Below are 20,241 nucleotides of genomic sequence, written 5' to 3'. Positions count from 1 at the left end.
AACAAACTACACATCAACCTGACTATTATAAAACTACATTTATCACTGCATTATATCCATAGAAACATAATCTAAAAGGATTCTGTTGACAATAATGATTTAATTATAGACACCTTGTAAATTATGGTTAAATGGTACGCAATTATGCGACAAACTCATGCTGAAAATCTGGTTTGAATTTCAATGAAATAGTAAGATTCTCACAAAGCAATAATTTCACATCAATCAATAAAATGTCAGTGTGCATGAAATTAAAATCTATATGAAAAAAAAAAACGTGAAAGTTGCAGGATGCTTAGTGGAGGGCTTACATGAGGGTCACAGCAACGTTTGAGGAATTAATATAAATTAATTCTCATCTTTCCTAAAATTTAGCACTATATTTTTCCAAAGTCAGATTTTTCTAATGATAGTCACTGAATCGTACTGTCACATAACTAAATAAAGATTCAAATAGTATACTCCCTGTGATGTTTCGCAGGAATACTGTTTAAGATATTGACACCCACAGGGACACAGAAAGTCATTAATTCACAGTTTCTCTCACTTTTAACAAAAACAAACAATAATCTAGACCCACAGCTGAGCCTTAAGGGGGGTATACAAATGTTTGGACTTTAACTAAATATGCACATACCCAAACTTGTCTGCATTTTATGCGGTTGCCAAATAGCACCTCCACTCTCCTCTTTTTTTTTTTTTTGCCTGAAGAACATCCACAGACCAAGTTACAGTTATGTCACATTCCAAACAAGCACAACATGGCACTATCTCAAACACAGAGGATTGGATCGCAGGCTATTAAAACAATTAGTACCTAAGGATGCTCGCCTATTACAAACAAAACTGGTCAAACTAAATTAAATAATGTGTGGTGTGTGATCTGTTGTGTAATTTACTGCGTCTCCTGCAGGTGCTGTCTGCACTTGTTAAGGAAGTGATATCTGTTATGGCATTAAGTCAAGTGCTGGCATTCAGTCGCGAACAATAGTGAAGAGATGGCTGTGAGAAGACGTCAATCAATCGCACTGACCGATCTCTCTCCAGGACAAGAACATGACAGCAGCGGCCCCTATGTGAAGAGGACATAAGTGCTGCGACTGACTGGTGATGCCCCAGTAGTTTCAGGACTAGTGACTTGTACAGCAGCAACTTAGGATTGTCTGTACTGAAGAAATTTGATTATTTTGTATGTCACCCTTTGCTTGTGACACACCTGTGTAACTGACAAAGTTAAGTATTGTACATTTTCATTTTGTAATAAAACTCATTAATATGATTTGTTCAAATTGTTGTCTAGCGATCCGAGTAAACAAGTTTCGTAGACACCCCACATTTGACAACGAGCAGGGCGACATAATAATATCTTTCTTTGAATAATCCTGGGGTTTGAGTGACATGACCACTGTTGCTCGCTGCCGAAGCCACACTGCAAGCAACTGTGCATGAAGGGAGAAGCAATCTGGGTTCTGGGTGGTGGGGTGAGGCAGCGGCTTGGACAGAGAGAGGAAGGGAGAGCAGGGTACAGGTGAGGGACATTCTCCGCTAGGGTTTTGACTATCTCTCATCACGCTTCTGGATGAGGAATTTCCAACCCACTATCCTCCCCCCCCCCCCCCCCCTCCAGAACACAGGGGTATTCCGCTGTCCATCAACCAACACAATATTCTCATTCATCCCTACACAACCCCTGTTCTCAATTCCTTGCACCATAGCTCATATACCTGAAATAGATGTAAGACCTGTCCCATACATCCTCCCACCACTATCTACTCCAGTCGGGTAACAGGCATCACCCATCCCATCAAAGGCAGGGCTACCCGTGAAAGTACCCAAGTGATCTACAAGCTAAGTTGCAACCACTGTGCTTCGTTCTACATTGGCATGACAACCACCAAGCTGTCTATCAGCATGAACGGCAACCAACAAACTGTGGCCAAGAAGCAGCTGGACCACCCAGTTGCTGAGCATGCTGCCGAACACAATGTTCATTTTAATGACTGCTCCATAGTATGTGCCACCTGGATCCTTCCTATCTACCCAGCTTTACTGAAATGCGCAAGTACAAACTCTCCCTACGACATATCCTACACTACTGTAACACTCCTGGCCTCAAACTTCGCTAATCATTGCCCTTCACCAACCTATCCCCTTCCCTGTTCCACAAGTGTACCCACAATCCTTTTACTTCTCTCCTTTTCTGCCAGTTCTCCCCTCTCCCTCCGCCCTCTATCTCACCTCCCGACTGCATCAAGCTGCCCTACCCTCTCTCCACCTCGTCCCTGTATGCTCCCATGAACAGCACTTTACTGATGCCCCACCTGTGTCCTACTTTCTCTCCCTCTTCCCACCCCAGCCTCGTCCGTTCCCCCACGACTCAGATTGCTTCTCCCGTCATGTGTAGTTGCTCACAGTCTGCCCTTGCCACCCAGAGACAGTGATCGTGTGTGTGTGTGTGCCGTGATCGCGTGAATGTGTGTGTTTCAAAAGGCCTTCTGGCTGAAAGATTATGTGTTTAGTAGCCTTTTTGCTGTGTCTCTCTGCAGCTCGACGTCCCTGCTATATGATGAATAGCAATCTAGCCTTTTCGTACTATTGTCGTTATTCCATCCTGGATTTTCATTGTTTGAGACACAAGCGTGTTCCTTCTTTTTAACCTTCCCTATCATGTTCCTCTCTCCTGCCCACGGAAGAAACTAATAGATCTGAAAGCTAAGGTAATCTCATGACATTTACACACGTCTTTTGGTCACAATGAAAAATTTTACTTCCTGAAGGTAAGCGATAAGCAGCACTGTCTCATTATTTTCTATTTTTCTCTTTTGGATATTTTTCTCAGAGTGACCAATACTGTGAAAGACCACAGCATCTGAGATTTGCACTGTTGGTTACAACTTCCATAAAAGGGCACTGAGGAACTAGTAAGAATGTTACGTATGCTTACAGACATACTTAACTTACACTACATTCGTAATTTGTGATTGCTATTTATTGTAAAAAGAAGTGTGCTGAATTATACAGGACTCTAAAATCAAAATAATACTATAATTATGACACTCAGCAACAATGAAACAAAGTAACCACATAAGTAAGCATCAAACTAAATCATTGCTGCTTACAGATTTAACGAAACATTAGTAACTCACCTCTCTCCACTGCTTCATTAATAACTTGTTTGATGGCAGCCATGTTGAAAGCTGGATTAAATCTGTAAATATGTAACAAATGACATGTCTGCAGTTAGTTTATCAAATGCACACAACACAACACATCTGTTAACAGATCATTAGGTTACCTGTTAATAAGCAATTATATAATACAGAACATTGTAACACATGCACACAGACAATCATCAAGGTGCTGAAATACCATTAATTTATCTAAATGGAAATAGTTTTCCAACATATGAGCCAGAATCCTTAGCTATAAAACTCATCTGAAATAAATCAAAAGACAGTTTATATTAATATTTGTACAAATAATAAGAGATGACCTATGTACAATACTAAGCTACAACACATAAGAAAGATGGCGTATGGTCCTTCCTACAAAAAACTAGAAATCACACAAAAAAGATACAGAAAAAAATACTGTAAAGTGATATCAAAATCAGTTAAACTACAACAATACAATTATTTGGCCTAACTGAGCTAATGAGAAAACATTCTATGTATGGATGAATTTAAACAATAACGAATAATTAACAAAGAAGCAGTAAAAGCCAAGAGCACAACAGAGCTTTGCAGTTGTATCATAAAAGGTACCCCAAATTTAGTGAGTGAAGTGCAGAAGGTCTTTCCCTCTCAAATTTCTTTCTTTATGCAACACACTACAAGCACTTTATACCGTTGTTTCAGTAACTTCTTGGAATAGCATTTTACTCGAGAAGCAAATTTATAACCACACCTCAAACACAGCCCATTGTGTACAAAGTGCTTCATATGCTGATAGACTTCTAACCCAATGCCTCTTAACAAGATTCAACATAAAGAGAACAATGACTTAGTGATGGTACTTGAGGAGAAATTCACAGTAATGGACAGCTTAGTGGTCTCATGGCATCCACCAATCAGCAATTTTTCAATATTTCAGATCATTTGTATCATGATGTGCATGTTTCCATAAAAAAAAGGAATTTCTAAAATGATGGGCTTCTCACATCACTACAAGAAACTGAAAAATGTGGATGTATTTTTACAGATGTGTGTGAAGCACAACAGATAATTTTTTTGTGGAAGTCAAAGAAATTGACGTGGGCCTAGACATATGCAAGATAGTGTTATATTACTGTCGGCATAATATGAGCATAGAAACACAAAAAGACTAAACTCATGTTCTGGTGAATTCACACTAAAAATTTTCATTTCATTCAATTTACCGAAGCAGCAGATCAGCATAGACCTACAAAAGAAAACATTAAGTAAGAATTTACAGGATGAAAAATTGGAAGATAGCAGATGAGAAACTTAATACAGGGTGTCCATAAGTTCCCGTTTCAGTTTCAAAACATTGTAGAAAGAGAACACTGCTCACAATTATGCCAAATTTGAGCAGCATATTATTAATGCAAAGGAAAATGTCACTGAGGAGAGTGAATGAAAATTTGGGAGACGTGTGGCTTACAGCTGTGTGCCAGTTTGCATCAGAGATGCTCAACTTGACTGTCTCCATGAAGGACTGCGTACTGCTGGTAAAGATTTTTTACAATAATTGTAAATTGTGTGCTAGTAGCCCTGCAGAAGTTCCGGACACTCAACAGTGTGAAATAGGCACTAGTTCGATGTCTGCTCAGAGTCTGGAGAAAATGATAACAAAATTCAAAACAACAGGTTCTTCTGCAGTGCAATGTGGCAGAGGGAGGGAAGCAGTTGATCCAACATCTATCAAAGATGTGGCCACAGCATTGCAAGAGGGGTCAAGCTGTGGTGTGCAAACATGCAATGCATGGGGAATTGCCCTGACGTTGGCCATTCCTCCTGGCACAGTGAATAAAATACTAAAAAAGTCACTGCAAAACGATTCTACTGCTGCCAACATATAGTGTGCATAAGGACCACAAAGATAAAAAAAAAAGTTGGGGTTCATTGGAGACATACAGACAATTGTTTTTCCCTTACTCTATTTGTGAGAGAGACATGGAAGGAAATGACTAGTAGTGATACAGGGTATCCTTCACTACACACTGTATGGTGGCTTGCAAAGTGCTACGTAGATGCAGATGTAAGATGAAACAGCTTGGATTGCTAACCATACAAAATAACCCATGTTCAGAAGCTGCTACCTGCTGATCTGCCAGCAAGACAAATGTTCGCTCTGGAATTTCTTGTTCATATGGAAATGGTGAAGGAATGAACTTATGAACTTTCGCTGGACAGATGAATCTCATTTCCACCTCCAAAGACATGTCAACATGCAGAATATAGGTACATGGAAAATCAGTATGCACATCAACCGGTACTGCTTCATTCTGCAAAGATGACGGTGTGGTACGGGTTGACGGTATCGCTTATTGTAGGACCATACGTTTTCGAGTAGATAAGTCCTGCGGGTCCAGTTACCTTCATGTGACTGGTAAACACTATGAGAGTCTTTCATTCCAACCCTTCAACAGCATGGATGTGTGGGTAGGATCACTTTTATGCAATATGGTGCTCCTCCTCACACTGCACAGATAGGAAGTGGCTGCTGCAGTGGTATTCAGAAAGGCTAGAATTATCAGTCATAATTTCCCTACAGATTGGCCATCCAGATCACCTAATCTTAATCTGTTTGACTTTTGGCCGTGGGGTTATCTGAAAGATGTTGTGTTCTATGCTCCAATTGCAGTAGCTGAATTGAAAGCAAGCAATGTGCAACACTCTCTGAACAATACCCTCGAGACACTCTGCTCTATTGTCAAATACACTTTTTCTCAATTTCAATTTGTGGCAGAAAACAGTAGAGGGCCCACTGAACAAGTTTTGCACCAGTCTCACGACAATTAGAAACCAATGACATTTAGCTTTTTATGCGATCTGGGCACCAAGGCTATTGAAAACCAATGACATTTTGCTTTTTATGGGGCTTTTGGCCCCAAAACAACTAAAATCCACTATAATTTCGCTGTTTTTGCAGTTTGTGGCCTCAGGACACTTAAAAACCAATTTTTCAGATGCAACGAGGTACGATTTTGCCCTGGTGGATTGGATTATCTAACTAACAGTGCCACAACTGTAGACTGTCGAACTTGTGCAGTCATGCAAACTGAATGTATGGATGGTGCAATGTGCAACTCAAACTATAGGTGTTGTATTGTGATCGTCTTGCCATTTGTAGATGACCTCCATCCCATTAAGAGGTTTACAGTGTCTTCCGTTGGAAAAATTTTCATTATTTTTTTTTTCCTTCCTCTGCATCAATTCAAATTTGACATCATTTTGAACAGTGGTCCTCTTTCTACAACATTTTGAAACTGGGAGTTTAATTATAGGCACCCTGTACTTTCTTGAAAAAGTTCTTTTAATACTATGAATCCAGGTAGCCCTCACAACAGATCAGTAACAATAATAGTTTAATCTCAGAAAGGAAGACTGATATCTGGAAACAAGGTATCTTGTGCCACGACGAAAGAGCTTTACTTAATGTAGTTGTTGATTCCGTTTTATGCACAAGATTTCAATGGCCAACCAAGTCAGCATTAGGTCCTATGAGCTGTGCAGTTATGGGTTCTCACTGTCTGGACTCCTATCAGAAAGGGAATATAACTACCCAGCACGTGAAGAATATGGCTGGATCAGTCATCGAAAGATTATGCATAAAATGGAATCGACAACTCTGCTGCACAGCTGAAAGCACACCTTAACTGCTACAAACATCTTTACTGCACCATCAAAATGACAAATAATGTATTACACATAAACAATTCAAAATTCCAAGAGGCAACAGCAATTTCAAACATTATTAAAGATGAAGCAAATACACTCAGGGAGGCAAGCTGTAGTCAACTTTCTGATGATATCAGTGGTGAGACAAAAAATATGAAATTCAAATCACTGACTACTAAATTCAATGGCTTCTTCCTAACAGTAGCTGAAAACACAGGGACATTATGCTACCCAGTGTCAGTACCCCATCGCCCTCAAATTTGAAACCAACTGATGTGTCAGTCAGGGTGTATCTACCAAGGGACACAAGTATGCAGCATTAACATCCATCTATAAAAGTGGAGGTAAGCAACAATTACACAGCTATCTTTCTCTTAATTATTTTCACAAAAGTTTTGATAAGTTTCCGTGTAATCTTCTCGAGGCCTTTAACTTGGTATCTCACAACATTCTGAATGGGAAACTAAAACAGTAGAGCAGTAGAGCATTCCCCTTTCATTGGCAGATTCTTATCTCAACAATAAAAAACAGAGGTTCATGTTAAGATATGACACAACAGGAATAAGACTAAATTCAGAGTGTGTGTGGGGGGGTGGGGGGGGTGGGGGGGGGGGGTGGGGGGGGAAGAAGAATGATACAAATATATTTAACAAACAACTCAAACATATTCTAACCAGACACAACCAGAAGAATCACGGAACAAGCTTACAACTGGTTCACAGCTAACAACTTAGCCTTCATCTTACAAAGACTCACTACATGTAGGCCTATCTAACACTGGGATTCAAGTGACCTGCCCTTTCTTTTTAACTTTCACCAATTTCACTCTCTACATCCCAAGGAAGTAACTATTAGTTCTGAAAACCAGGCAGTGAAACACTTTGACTTTTATACTTTTTATGTTACTGCTCATTTCTCAACCAGATGGTAATAGTCCAATCAACAATGGAAAATTAGAGGTAAAAATTCATGCGGTAGGAAAAAGTGCCATGAACAAGACATTGATCCTGATGATCAGAGTGACAGCAGGGGGATGAGGAGATGGGGGCCTTTAAACATCAATATTCTGGCTCTTTTTGAGTAAGATGAAAACTGTGGTTCCAAGTACAAAATTAAATAATATTAAATTTTCTACAAAAAAGGTTCTTTCCTTTTTTTCTAGTTTCCACACTGTGGGGGGATGAAAAGCCACAGATGATTAAAAATGTGTTTTAAGGAAATTAAAATAATATCCATTTATAAATGAAGTGGTAAAGGACAAATACTAAACGTAAGTACCACATCTAAAGGCTGTAGAGCTGTATTAACTGTGTTCTGAGGTATAACATGATGGAGGGTAGAAATATAAGGAAGGTAGGTCACACTATTTTCGTCCATGCACTTCCCTCCTTCACAGGTCTGTAAACTGAAAAGTGAGAAAGAGATTCCCCACTCTCTCTGCCCCACAAGAAGCAACTACAGGGTTTTTCACAAAGTTATACTCACCCTTCCACAGTTTGTCTTACAAATCACAGACAATGTGGTGTGCAGATATGCCTGGAGAGATTGTTTACTTTCCATAAATTGCACTAACAATACATGGAATACAGATATGACTTACTAAAAATATTGAAACAAGAAATCCAAAAGGGCAGAATCTACATAAATCTCTGCACACTGTTTCATACAGCTAAAGAGAAAATTGGTACTCTGTCATCCTGTACAGCAGTTGGGGCTTTTTTCTGGTAAAGGCAACTTCCTCCACCATGACTGCAGCTTGCTTTTCAGTTTACAGACAAACTATACCTCCCCATCATTTCCTGACCAATTTGCTCTTATGAGCCTTTGTTTATATAGCAAAACTATTTTCAGTTTTTTTAAGAGAGTACTGATTTGCCATTGATAAGTGAGCTATTCTGGAAAAAAATAAAAAAGACTGCCAAACCTGTCAAGTGTCTACAGCCTCCCCTATGTGTAGCCAGCTGTCAATATATATTTTATTATCTGTTGATTTTACTGTCTCTACCAGGACAGGGTTGTAGCCTATCCCTGATGTTATTCAATCTGTATATTGAGCAAGCAATAAACGAAACAAAAGAAAAGTTCGGAGTAGGTATTAAAATCCATGGAGAATAAATAAAAACTTTGAGGTTCGCCGATGACATTGTAATTCTGTCAGAGACAGCAAAGGACTTGGAAGAGCAGTTGAATGGAATGGACAGTGTCATGAAAGGAGGATATAATATGAACATCAAAAAAAGCAAAACGAGCATAATGGAATGTAGTCGAATTAAGTCGGGTGATGCTGAGGGAATTAGATTATGAAATGAGACACTTAAAGTAGTAAAGGAATTTTGCTACTAGGGGAGCAAAATAACTGATGATGGTCGAAGTAGAGAGGATATAAAATGTAGAGTGGCAAAGGCAAGGAATGCGGAAAATTTGTTAACATCGAGTACAGATTTAAATGTCAGGAAGTCGTTTCTGAAAGTATTTGTATGGAGTGTAGCCATGTATGGAAGTGAAATGTGGACGATAAATAGTTTGGACAAGAAGAGAACAGAAGCTGTCTAAATGTGGTGCTAAAGAAGAATGCTGAAGATTAGATGGGTAGATCACATGACTAATGAGGAGGTATTGAATAGAATTGGGGAGAAGAGGAGCTTGTGGCACAACTTGACTAGAAGAAGGGATCGGTTGGTAGGACATGTTCTGAGACATCAAGGGATCACCAACTTAGTATTGGAGGGGAAGGTGGAGGGTAAAAATAGTAGAGAGAGACCAAGAGATGAATACACTAAGCAGATTCAGAAGGATGTAGGTTGCAGTAAGTACTGGGAGATGAAGAAGCTTGCACAGGCTAGAGTAGCATGGAGAGCTGCATCAAATCAGCCTCAGGACTGAAGACCACAACAACAACAACAACAACAACAACAACAACCAATCCTGTTCAAAAAGTGACTTGGTGAGCATGAGCACTCACACTTGTTTGCCACCTGGGTGGTGAGTGCTTGCGGTAAAATGTGCTGTCAGGCATAAATACATATTGCAGGGGAAGTTCAAATTGTGTGCTATATTCAGAGGAATGACCGTGTATTACGTCTGCCATAACCTCAACTGCAAGTGTGTGTACTTAATGGTGCAGTGCTGAAAGTGGAGGGTAGCTCATTTAAATTGATGAAAAGCAGTACAGTGGGCAAGTTAGGAACTTTAAAAGACATATCAACGTCAATTTACAACAATCTGTTTAGGATGTCTAGCTACAGTGTGACAGGCAGATACATGATATTTTTTCAAATAAATTAAGTCCTGCAGATTCAAAGTAAATTTCCACAACTTCACGAGTTCACAGCTGCAATTACGTCGATGTCTGGAACTACATAATTGTGAGAAACAAAACTTTTTCTCAGTGGAAAGAAAGAAATCTACCCACAGGAGCTTGCTCATAGATTGCAACTTAAAATTTTACCTTTGGATAAGCAGGGCTTAGAAAGAGAGTCCTGACACTGATGTTTTTAGTAAAAAGCAAACTAAACAGAATTCACTGATAATGTTTTTATGGTTAACATGCGAAAAAAATAGTCATGAAGTAGAAGTTTATATCAAATTGAACTTTGTCCGAAAGTGACATTCCATTATAAGGCTGCATTAATAATAAGAAATGTCATGTTTCCTATTTAGCTGCCCCGTATACTTTGCTTCATCAATTAAAAGAAATATTAATTTCATTTTATTGTAATTTTTCAACTGTGTAACTGCCTTGGGAAATGAATTTGCTACAAAAGGCATTAATCAGCCACAGTGAAGTGATATCCCCACAGAATTAATAAAATGCCATAGAATAGAGTTGTTGACAATAGTTTCTCGTGACGAGCTACCTTGTTTAGTGTCCTTCTCCCCTCCCCACCGTGTTCTCCCATCCACCACCACCACCACTACATGCCATGAACCAGTCAGTTGTTTATTGCTGAGGCTTGAGCAGGAGCAAGCTCACGCAGGTTCAGTCTCTACTATCAATGGCTGGTATACTTTTCACACCTTCAGGGGTATCAAATGTATCATCCAACCTTCAACTCTCCTAATCTCTAAAAGAATCCAGATGTCTAAATCAGCTCCCTCTGCAAGAAAAGTAGGTTACCTAGGTGTTATGGAACTTCATGTATTTTAAAATAAGTCAAGCAATGAATTACAGCAGATTACTGTACAACACTATCATTTTCATTCCATTTGATGGTCGAAGTAGAGAGGATATAAAATGGAGACTGGCAATGGCAAGGAAAGCATTTCCAAAGAAGAGAAATTTGTTAACATTGAGTATAGATTTAAGTGTCAGGAAGTCATTTCTGAAAGTATTTGTACGGAGTGTAGCCATGTATGGAAGTGAAATGTGGACGATAAATATTTTGGACAAGAAGAGAATAGAAGCTTTCAAAATATGGTGCTACAGAAGAATGCTGAAGATTAGATGGATAGATCACATAACTAATGGGGAGGTATTGAATAGGATTGGGGAGAAGAGAAGTTTGTGGTATAACTTGACTAGAAGAAGGGAACGGTTGGTGGGACATGTTCTGAGGCATCAGGGGACCATCAATTTAGTATTGGAGGGCAACGTGGAGGGTAAAAATCATAGAGGGAGACCAAGAAAAGAATACACTAAGCAAATTCAGAAGGATGTAGGTTGCAGTAGGTACTGGGAGATGAAGAAGCTTGCACAGGATAGAGTAGCATGGAGAGCTGCATCTAGCCAGTCTCAGGACTGAATATAACAACAACAACATATTGACGCCCACCTTTATAAGTTACAATGTGAATGTCTGTAAGTGGATCCACTTAGTGTAATCCACTGTCCTAGTGCCAGCAGTTCCTAAATGGAAGAGAATTATGCATTCTACTTATAATACAACAATGAAAGATGGGCTGTAGCTTTCTGGTCATTCATTAATTCACCACAATGAGACTGCAAAATAGTTACATGGCTTTGCAATTTGGAGTAACATGCCACATTTGCCAACACAGTCCCTTTCCTACCACTGCTACATAGGTCAATGGCAACTAGCCTTTATTTATAGGGACATATTTTACATAAATATTCACTTAATGACTACAAATAAAAATTCAGTGAACCGAAAATAACTTCATTATATAATCACGGGTTCAGTGAAGTTATTTTGTCTACTCATAGAAGAAAAGAACTGGACAAGAAATGCTGGGGAGGTATAGTCAGTCTGTGAACTGAAAAGTGTGCAGCACTTGTGGTGGCAGAAGTTACTTTTCTCACAAGAATGCTAAAACTGCCATACAGAATGACTATAAATGAATTTCCCATGTAGAAGTGTAGACCAAATTGTAGCTATTAACTCAGAATCAGTCCAGGTCCATTTTTTGTGTTAGTGTTATTAGTAACTCGTAACTGTATTTCATGTAATGTCATTTAATGCACTTTGTGGAAAATAAACATCCTATGGTATCTGTTCACACTGCATCTACAGTGATTCATAAGGCAAACTGTAGACGAGTCAGTATAATTTTGTAAACCATCATGTTGTTGCTTCTTGTGACATAGTGGGGCACAGAGAGCTGAGAAACACATGCTCGCTCTTCAATTTGTAGACCTATTAAGGAGGAAAGTGACTACACCTCCTACCTCTCCATACTGTTACAACCACAAACCACAATTTACACCATAATACAGCTCTACTGAGCTTAGACATAGCACACATATGTAATATTTGTCCTTTACCACTTGATTTACAAGAACAACATTTTAATCCTCTTAAAACACATTTTTTAATACTGGCTGTGACTGTTCCATCCCTGCAATTCAGAAGCTAGAGGAAAAATGAATAGGATCATTCTTGTAGAAAATTTAATGTACTTCAATTTTATACTTGGAAACATTTTTGATACAAGCTGTGGTTTTTGACTTACTCAAGAAGAATCTAAAAAGTGATATTTAAATGCCCCCACCCCCTCACCCCCATGCACCCACCCCACTGGTCAGGACTGGTTTGTTGTTCACGGCACTATCTCCTACCACTGTACAAAAATTATGACTATAGAGTATCATAATTCTCAACTGGATTTTCCTTTGTTAGAAAAGTGCCATATAATGTAGTTGCAAAGAAATAAAGATGACTTTCAGGTACCAGAAGTAGACATCAAAGGGGTAAACTACATGAGCCACACATGTCAAGATCCTAGACAGATAATAAACTAGGGTGGTATGAGAATGTAGACAATGTAATGAAAAAATTCAGATCTTCCTGCTCTGCACTTAGAAATTCCTTTCACTGTGTCAAAAGCATACAACAGGATTGCTACCAACCTTTTTTTCCATAATTTCACTCGATTCTTTCCTCTGTCAATCTTCTGGGAAAATGCAGCTAAGTTAAAAGACGTATTTGTTCTACACATGGGTACAAAGTGAACTTTGTATAAAGCTGATAACCATGTATGTTGTGGAAGCCTCTTTCAGGGAGCTACAGATAGTTACACGTATGTGGGAATACATCATACAGCCCTATTCATAAGTGTAATTAATAACAAGAGTTAATTCAGGATGAACTCTGCAATCTACAATCACAATGCCAGGTATAACACAACTTCAGTAGACTATGCACTGCTGTCTTGTAGTTTAAATAATCTGGTGTAAAACTTTTTAACAGGCTGCCAGTAGATATCAAGCACGAAATTAAGTGAAAGAATATCTGATTAGCCACTAATCCTATAATTTATCAGAATATATGGACTCCAGGATGTAGATACTGCATAACTTTACATTAAACAAATTTAACTTAAGCATTTGGGCCTCAGTAGACAGCTGACAGTGATAAGTGTGAATCTATGTAAATGCTTTGTCTCAAGTATCAGATTAAAACAGCTGATTAATATAAAACAGTATAAGAGAAGGGGTAACAGTTTCAAGTACCTGTTTTTCTCCAAAAGTACATAAAGAAAATAATCAAGTCAGTCCTCTAACTGTATGTATCAATAGTTTAGCACTAGTCATCTGTTGCCAGTATATTTTACAGAAGTGGCCAGCAATAGGTGATTCTGTTTGGCACATTCCAGATTCTTGAGTTCTCTCCATTATGGCGAGATTTACAGAATGTGATGTGTGAATGTATGACTTGGCATAACACTGCTTGTATTTTTATCAAACATTCCCCACAATTTTAGAATTTAAACTCTCATGCATGAACTATGACCATTTACATTACAGCTAGGTAACTGAACACAGGCCTATTCTTATGTAACAATCTGGAATGTAAAATGCCACTTGACATTTAACCTTATATGCTAGAGGAAATGCCAAGGTTCAAGAGATTTAGCACAGCGACTTGGTAAAGGGCTGCTCGAGAAGTCACCCACAGTTACCAAAGACCTTTCATTGTGAATGATACCTTTAAAGCCTATAAATGCATTGGCAAATTAGAATACAAGGCTTCTGTAACAAATATTGGCTTCCAAAAACTAACTGAACTGACAATGTCATTTCCACCATATCCTTTCAAAACTGCAATTTAAAATGACACTTATTTTAGGAACTTTACAATACGTTTGTTTGCGTGGCCATCTTCTGCAGCAGCTGTTAAAATCAGTTACTACTGATTATCTGCCTTGAACTTACTGCAATTTAATTAAAGAGAATTACACCAGATGTGTTTTGCTGTTATTTATAAAACATCTTCTGTGGTTATTCTGCAAATTGGATACACATATTTGTAAATTTTTGGTTTTTTAGGTTAAAAACAAGGTTTTATTTATAAAGTTAGTGTGCAAGTTACTTACGGTGTTTCTTTCACATTCTGCTGCTTCTATCCTTGCTAGCAGAGGTTTATGTCTAAAAACTTTGATTCACATATGCACTTGGCAGTTTTTGCCACACATTTGACATATATTGAAAACTGACAACAACAGACACAATCACACATGAGACATCACAAAACCCCAGTTCTCAAAAGCAGGCAGCACTTAGATACGTGCTCCATAGACTACACACAGTACCATTTGATACAGAGAATTACAAAAAAAGAAATTAATACCACAAAACAAATAGCCATGAACAATGGATACAAAGAGAACTTAGGAACAAAACTGAACAAGAAAATTGAGAAACAAAAAAGAACAAACATCCAGCTGTCACCAATGCAAGGACGAAATCGTACACAAACACACACGAAATATAAGAACGACAGAAAGTGTGAAAGAAACAGAAATGGTACACAATGACATACAACCACAAAGACATAACAGAATATTGAATATTTCCAACACACAAGGTGTAAAAACAACTCACCAAATCAAATCAACAACTCAATTCAGAAATACTTCCCAAACACAATAGGAAAAACTGATCTGGACCAGAAATCAGGGCTATACCAACTGAAATGAAATACATGTGATGGAAGATACATAGGTAAAACCAGGAGGTTATTTAACATCAGATACAAGGAACATGTAAGAGCAATCATTCAACTTTTGCAGAACACTTGCACCAACACCAACAAAAAATTACCACCAGAGACACAGACATGGAAATCATAAGGATAAACAACAACAAAAAATACCTCCTTACAAGGATACTACCATATTCAAAAAAACCACGACAAGAGAGAAACAAACTTTAAAACCAACTTGGCAACCCACACATTCTTTAAACTGATTGACCCTTAATACAACATTAAATGTACACGTATTATCACAGGGCTCCATTTACCACTACTATCTATCCTCCCAGATAGACAATTTCACTAATTTACACTACAAAACACACACACACACACACACACACACACACACACACACACACACACACACACACACACACACACAAGCAGCTTCACAGGTTGGCAACACTAACAGTGTGAATGAAAACAAATGAACAGACATAAACAATGTTACTGTGCAGAGTGATAAAACACACAACTTCAGTTCAGTTTGCCATAGTGAAGTGTAAATGATGCAGCACCAGAAATACCGCAGCATGGGAAAAACTGGCAAGTGATTACGTGAATCGAAGTCTTCTGATGTCAATCCACTGCTGGCAAGGAGTGAAGAAGCAGAATATGTAAGGAAATACCATAAGTATTTTGCACACAACTAAAAAAAAAAGAAAAAAAAAACTTTTTTAACCCAACACAATAAACATGTACTAATGTGTGTAGCCTATCCAATTTGCAGGATAACCATTGAAGATGCTTTATAAAGAAAGGCAAAACGTGTCTGGTGTAATTCTCTTTAATTAAAAACTGCAGTTGGCTGAAGACAGGTAACCAATAGTAACTGACTTAGGAATTTTCTTTACAGACTCCACACTTGTACGAACATGTATGTTATTCAGAGCGCTAATAGCAGTTTTACTTTTCTGTGATTAACACACATGAAAATAGACTTAAGTGGTTGCAAAGAACACAATTCTTGTATTCGCCCACCTCCAAAATGACTTGATGCTGTCCTCTGATCTTGACCACACATCAATCTCTGGATACACACTGACTAATATTCTTGATCATGTTATTTCATCTGACCCTTCAATTTAGACCCTTACTGCTCAGTCCAATTCCTGGTTAACAATTCCCAGAAGTGTTAGCAGATGTCCCATAAACAAGTTTCTTTTTTACTAGTGCAAAGCTATTAAACAAAAAATCACTCAAAAGACTGCTTGAAGTTCTCTTGCAAGATACTCTTACCAATAATCATTCACAGAATGAGAGTTTGATAGCAAAGGAGGACAAGTTATGGAGAACATGCTCTCCATTTCTTACTAATGTGCCAGGTATAATTTAGCTAAAGATGAGAACATCACAGAAATTGTTACTTCATAACCATGACCCAAAATAATAATCAAAATGCAGCTACAAATACTATTCACACAATTCAACCTGAAGCAGAAGTTATGTACTTGAGCCCCCATAGCATTTTTCAGTATAGTATGGACGTAAACACTAAGACTTCAACATTGGTCAATATGTTACCGCAACCAAATTTTTTGCTTTCACATTTGGTTTCACCAACTCACAACTAAGCTGTCACCTTACAACCTAACTTAGACCTCAGGCTGCACTCTAGATCAGTCTGTCACCACAATCAAGGTTGCAGGGAGGAGGGAAGGGAGTATAAGGTCCAATATGTAACTTTAGCCCAAGCATACACTCGGCACATTAGCTGATGGGAGCAATTGTAAATGGGAAAAGCCTTTACGGTTGTTCCCATTGGCCACTGCTCCTGAACATCAACTTGGAGTTGCCAAGTACCATAAAATGCCCTTCCATTACATACAAAAAAAATTTTACATGGTTTTTACTATCAACTCTCACACAAAATGAAACTACTGAAGAACAAATATTTAAAACCTTAAAAGATTCAGATAAAAATAAAAACCAAGCTTATTAGTTTTCTTCGCCCATTGCAGTAAAAATAGGGAAGTAATAACATGTTGCATTGGAACCATATGTTTCAAACACAATATTCTCTTCAGATGTAACCACAATGAGAATCATTGCATTATACAGTGAATCACATTAACAAAATAACTAATATGTATGGCATTTAAGGAGTATTTGAGTAGCACAATAACACTGCCCCTGTTGAGATTAATACACACAAATGTAATTCTTCTTTTTCCAGTTTGTTATTAGTAATCCACTTGGTGTTATGCATCAAGTTACAAATTTTAATGTTTATCATACACGTGGAGCTAATCAGATGTAACTATTACGTTTGCAATATTTATTTTTTTCTTCCCTCTATTTGAAAACGTAAACTCTGTGTAGTGGTGAAATAAATAAAACCTGTACGAAAACACATCGAGATTTTTTTTCATACAAGACGCAAAATGACTGACTTCAAACATATTCCGCATGTATGTGATGGAAACACATTCCACTTTCTTGTAAGTGCTTATTTGTTTAAAAAGTTCTGGCCTCCAGAATAAAATGCAGGCTACACAGGAATAAATGCCTGGCTTGTCAATGAAGTTTGTCTCTGTTAAATTAGAATAAAATGGTCCATGTTCACCAAATTAACCAGAAATGATCACTATCATAGGCAGATTCTGATGGATACATTCCTGCCTTCTATAATAAACTCATAGTAGTAATGTACCCAAGAAATCAAAAGAGTAAAAACTTTAATCACCTTAAGACAAAGACTTACACTACACACCATCAACACAGCAAAACTTATTTATACAGGCATCTTTCCAGAACATTTTTCCTTGTTTCTGTGACCAGTAACACTAAGATGTTACTTCACGTTCCTCACAGCTGTTCTGATTATTGGCATAATCTTCAATCATACAACAGTCTTGCCCTGTTCACACTACGCAACTAGTATGGTTAGCAAATCTAGTCACTCCTTACTTACCACAACCAATTACATCCCATACATGTACACACATTACATACATATTTAACTGTTTTCAAACTGCTGTGCAAAGGTGCTATTTGTTAGTACCAAGGCCCACATGCAATACATTCACTGGCATGCATATCACACATTGCTTGTTAAAACAAAGCTGGCCATCACAAGACCTGTCAATACAAATTACCTAATTCAGTCATATGGAAGAGTATTTTCTTTCAATCCAAAGATGGAAGCAACTGTGTTTGAGTGCATCAACCAAATAACCTCCACCCTACAAAATAATAATAGTCGTTAATATTTCTGTCTATGATTACCCATGGTCAGAGGTATTCATGTTTCCTCTTCAGAATGTGTACAAGGGGTGGTGGTGGTGGTGATGATGATGAAACGGTATCTGCAGTAACAGCACAGACAGATGCAAGATGCCTGGGTAATACATGAAAAATTACAGTGAATATTCACAAAGTCTGCCTGTGACTAAACAAGCATGAATTGTAATACGTCTTTAATCACGGAATTCAAAACAATGTGCTGGAGCTTTCAAACCTAACGAATGTTTACATTAGTAAGACAAACAGCCTATACCGCAATGTACTTTCCAGTCCGCACAAAGCAAGTATTTTCTCATGCTCGTACTTAACAGAAAGCGACAGGACGGTAGGCTGACATAAGCTCGGTTTTTATTTAACCGACAAAAACATTCTTAAACAGGCATATCTTTACAAGAAGTCGCCTGCAATGACAGCTTATCGCTCATTACTTCATAATAAAAACATACGTCTTTTCCTAACTTCCACTTGTAACGCAACACTTACTGTTAACAATGTATGTATAGTTGTACTAGTAACCACACTTCAAGGCAACTTTTCACAGATCATTCCTCCGGTCTCAGCTGGTCTAACCACTAACCACATACACAAGATGGCAGTCACTCCCAGTGACGTAGTCCTAAACAACACACTGTGTGTACAGACATCTTAGCATGAAAGTATTTTACTACAGCTTTCAGCACAATGTGGCATTCAAAAATATGCGTCTTCATTTATAACTGTAATGGAAATTAATACATTCGTAAATCCAATATTTCTGTTGACTAAAGTTGTCCTAACACTTTCAAGTGTGACCTATCTTCCACAGAAGCGTCTTACGTAGTATCAAGCGAAGGTGTGCGTAGCGCTTTTTCTGCATGGATGCAGGAAACTGTAGGTTTCAAAATCGAATGTTTATATTAACATGACAAACAGCGTGTAATGGGTTGTAGCAAGTGTTATCCCAAGCTCGTAACGGTGCTTCAAAGAATGCGACCGGACGGTAGCCTGACATAGATCAAATTTTATTTAACAGATAAAAATATTTTTGAATGTCCACATGTTCCACGAGAAGTCGCCTGCAGTGACATCTTATCGAGGATGGGGAACAAGCCCTTGAAGCTGTTATACAATGCTAAAACAAAACAAAAATGACCATAATGGCTTGAACGGGAAGTCTGTAACGGAGCACTTCATACTATGTACCTGAAATGCAAAGCCTCCCGCGTCCGAAGTCAATACTAGTTCTTGACAAGAGGTATCTTACCTCCTGTTCAACTCCGGAGGTAGAATGCCAGGTTCCGTCTCGTAATACGCCCACATCACGAACTTCTTTCTTACACGCGCAGACTACATTGAATGAACTCCAGTGCTATTCCAACGTTTAGCAGATTACCGATTTATCGTCTATCGCTTATCAGTATACTCTTTTATCTCTGTTATCTACCTCACAGCTGAAACAGGTGTCCGTACAAGGTAGAAAGAAGAACGCAGGAATCGCGAAGTGCATTATGTTGTTCAATCGCATTGTGTCAACACATCGCAGCAAATACACATCGGAAAACGCAACCATCAACTCATAACACAATACATCAGTTTGCAAAGAATCATCGATCCTAACTAAGCTTCAAACTATGGGATAAACATCGAAATTTTAAACACTGTTTTGTGTGAGTAATTATTCAGATAGAAAGTAAAGCACTGAATCATCATAGCCACAA

At 38.2% G+C, this 20,241-nt stretch overlaps 1 protein-coding gene across 9 annotated transcripts in view; it reads right to left on the bottom strand.

Annotated features, from left to right (window-relative positions):
* The window catches only part of LOC126350377 (AP-1 complex subunit gamma-1), a 157,074-nt gene extending 137,138 nt beyond the window's left edge, over positions 1-19,936 (bottom strand). Inside the window, exons 1-3 of one of the 9 annotated variants that reach the window (XM_050002512.1) lie at positions 19,028-19,380; positions 18,527-18,638; positions 3,147-3,208 (exon numbers count right to left, since the gene is read on the bottom strand). In XM_050002512.1, coding sequence (XP_049858469.1) covers positions 3,147-3,208; positions 18,527-18,546 — 82 coding nt within the window. In that variant the 5' untranslated portion in view covers positions 18,547-18,638; positions 19,028-19,380. Of the gene's footprint in view, positions 1-3,146; positions 3,209-3,295; positions 3,319-18,396; positions 18,484-18,526; positions 18,639-19,027; positions 19,381-19,787 lie in introns of those variants that run through there. The other 8 variants (XM_050002511.1, XM_050002510.1, XM_050002509.1 and 5 more) reach the window with 8 other exon arrangements.
* Between the last annotated feature and the right edge of the window lie 305 nt (positions 19,937-20,241).

Source organism: Schistocerca gregaria, chromosome 1, assembly GCF_023897955.1.
Source record: "Schistocerca gregaria isolate iqSchGreg1 chromosome 1, iqSchGreg1.2, whole genome shotgun sequence".
NCBI classification, from domain to species: domain Eukaryota; kingdom Metazoa; phylum Arthropoda; class Insecta; order Orthoptera; family Acrididae; genus Schistocerca; species Schistocerca gregaria.
Note: the sequence above shows the minus strand (reverse complement) of the source record. Positions and strands in the feature narration are given on the sequence as shown.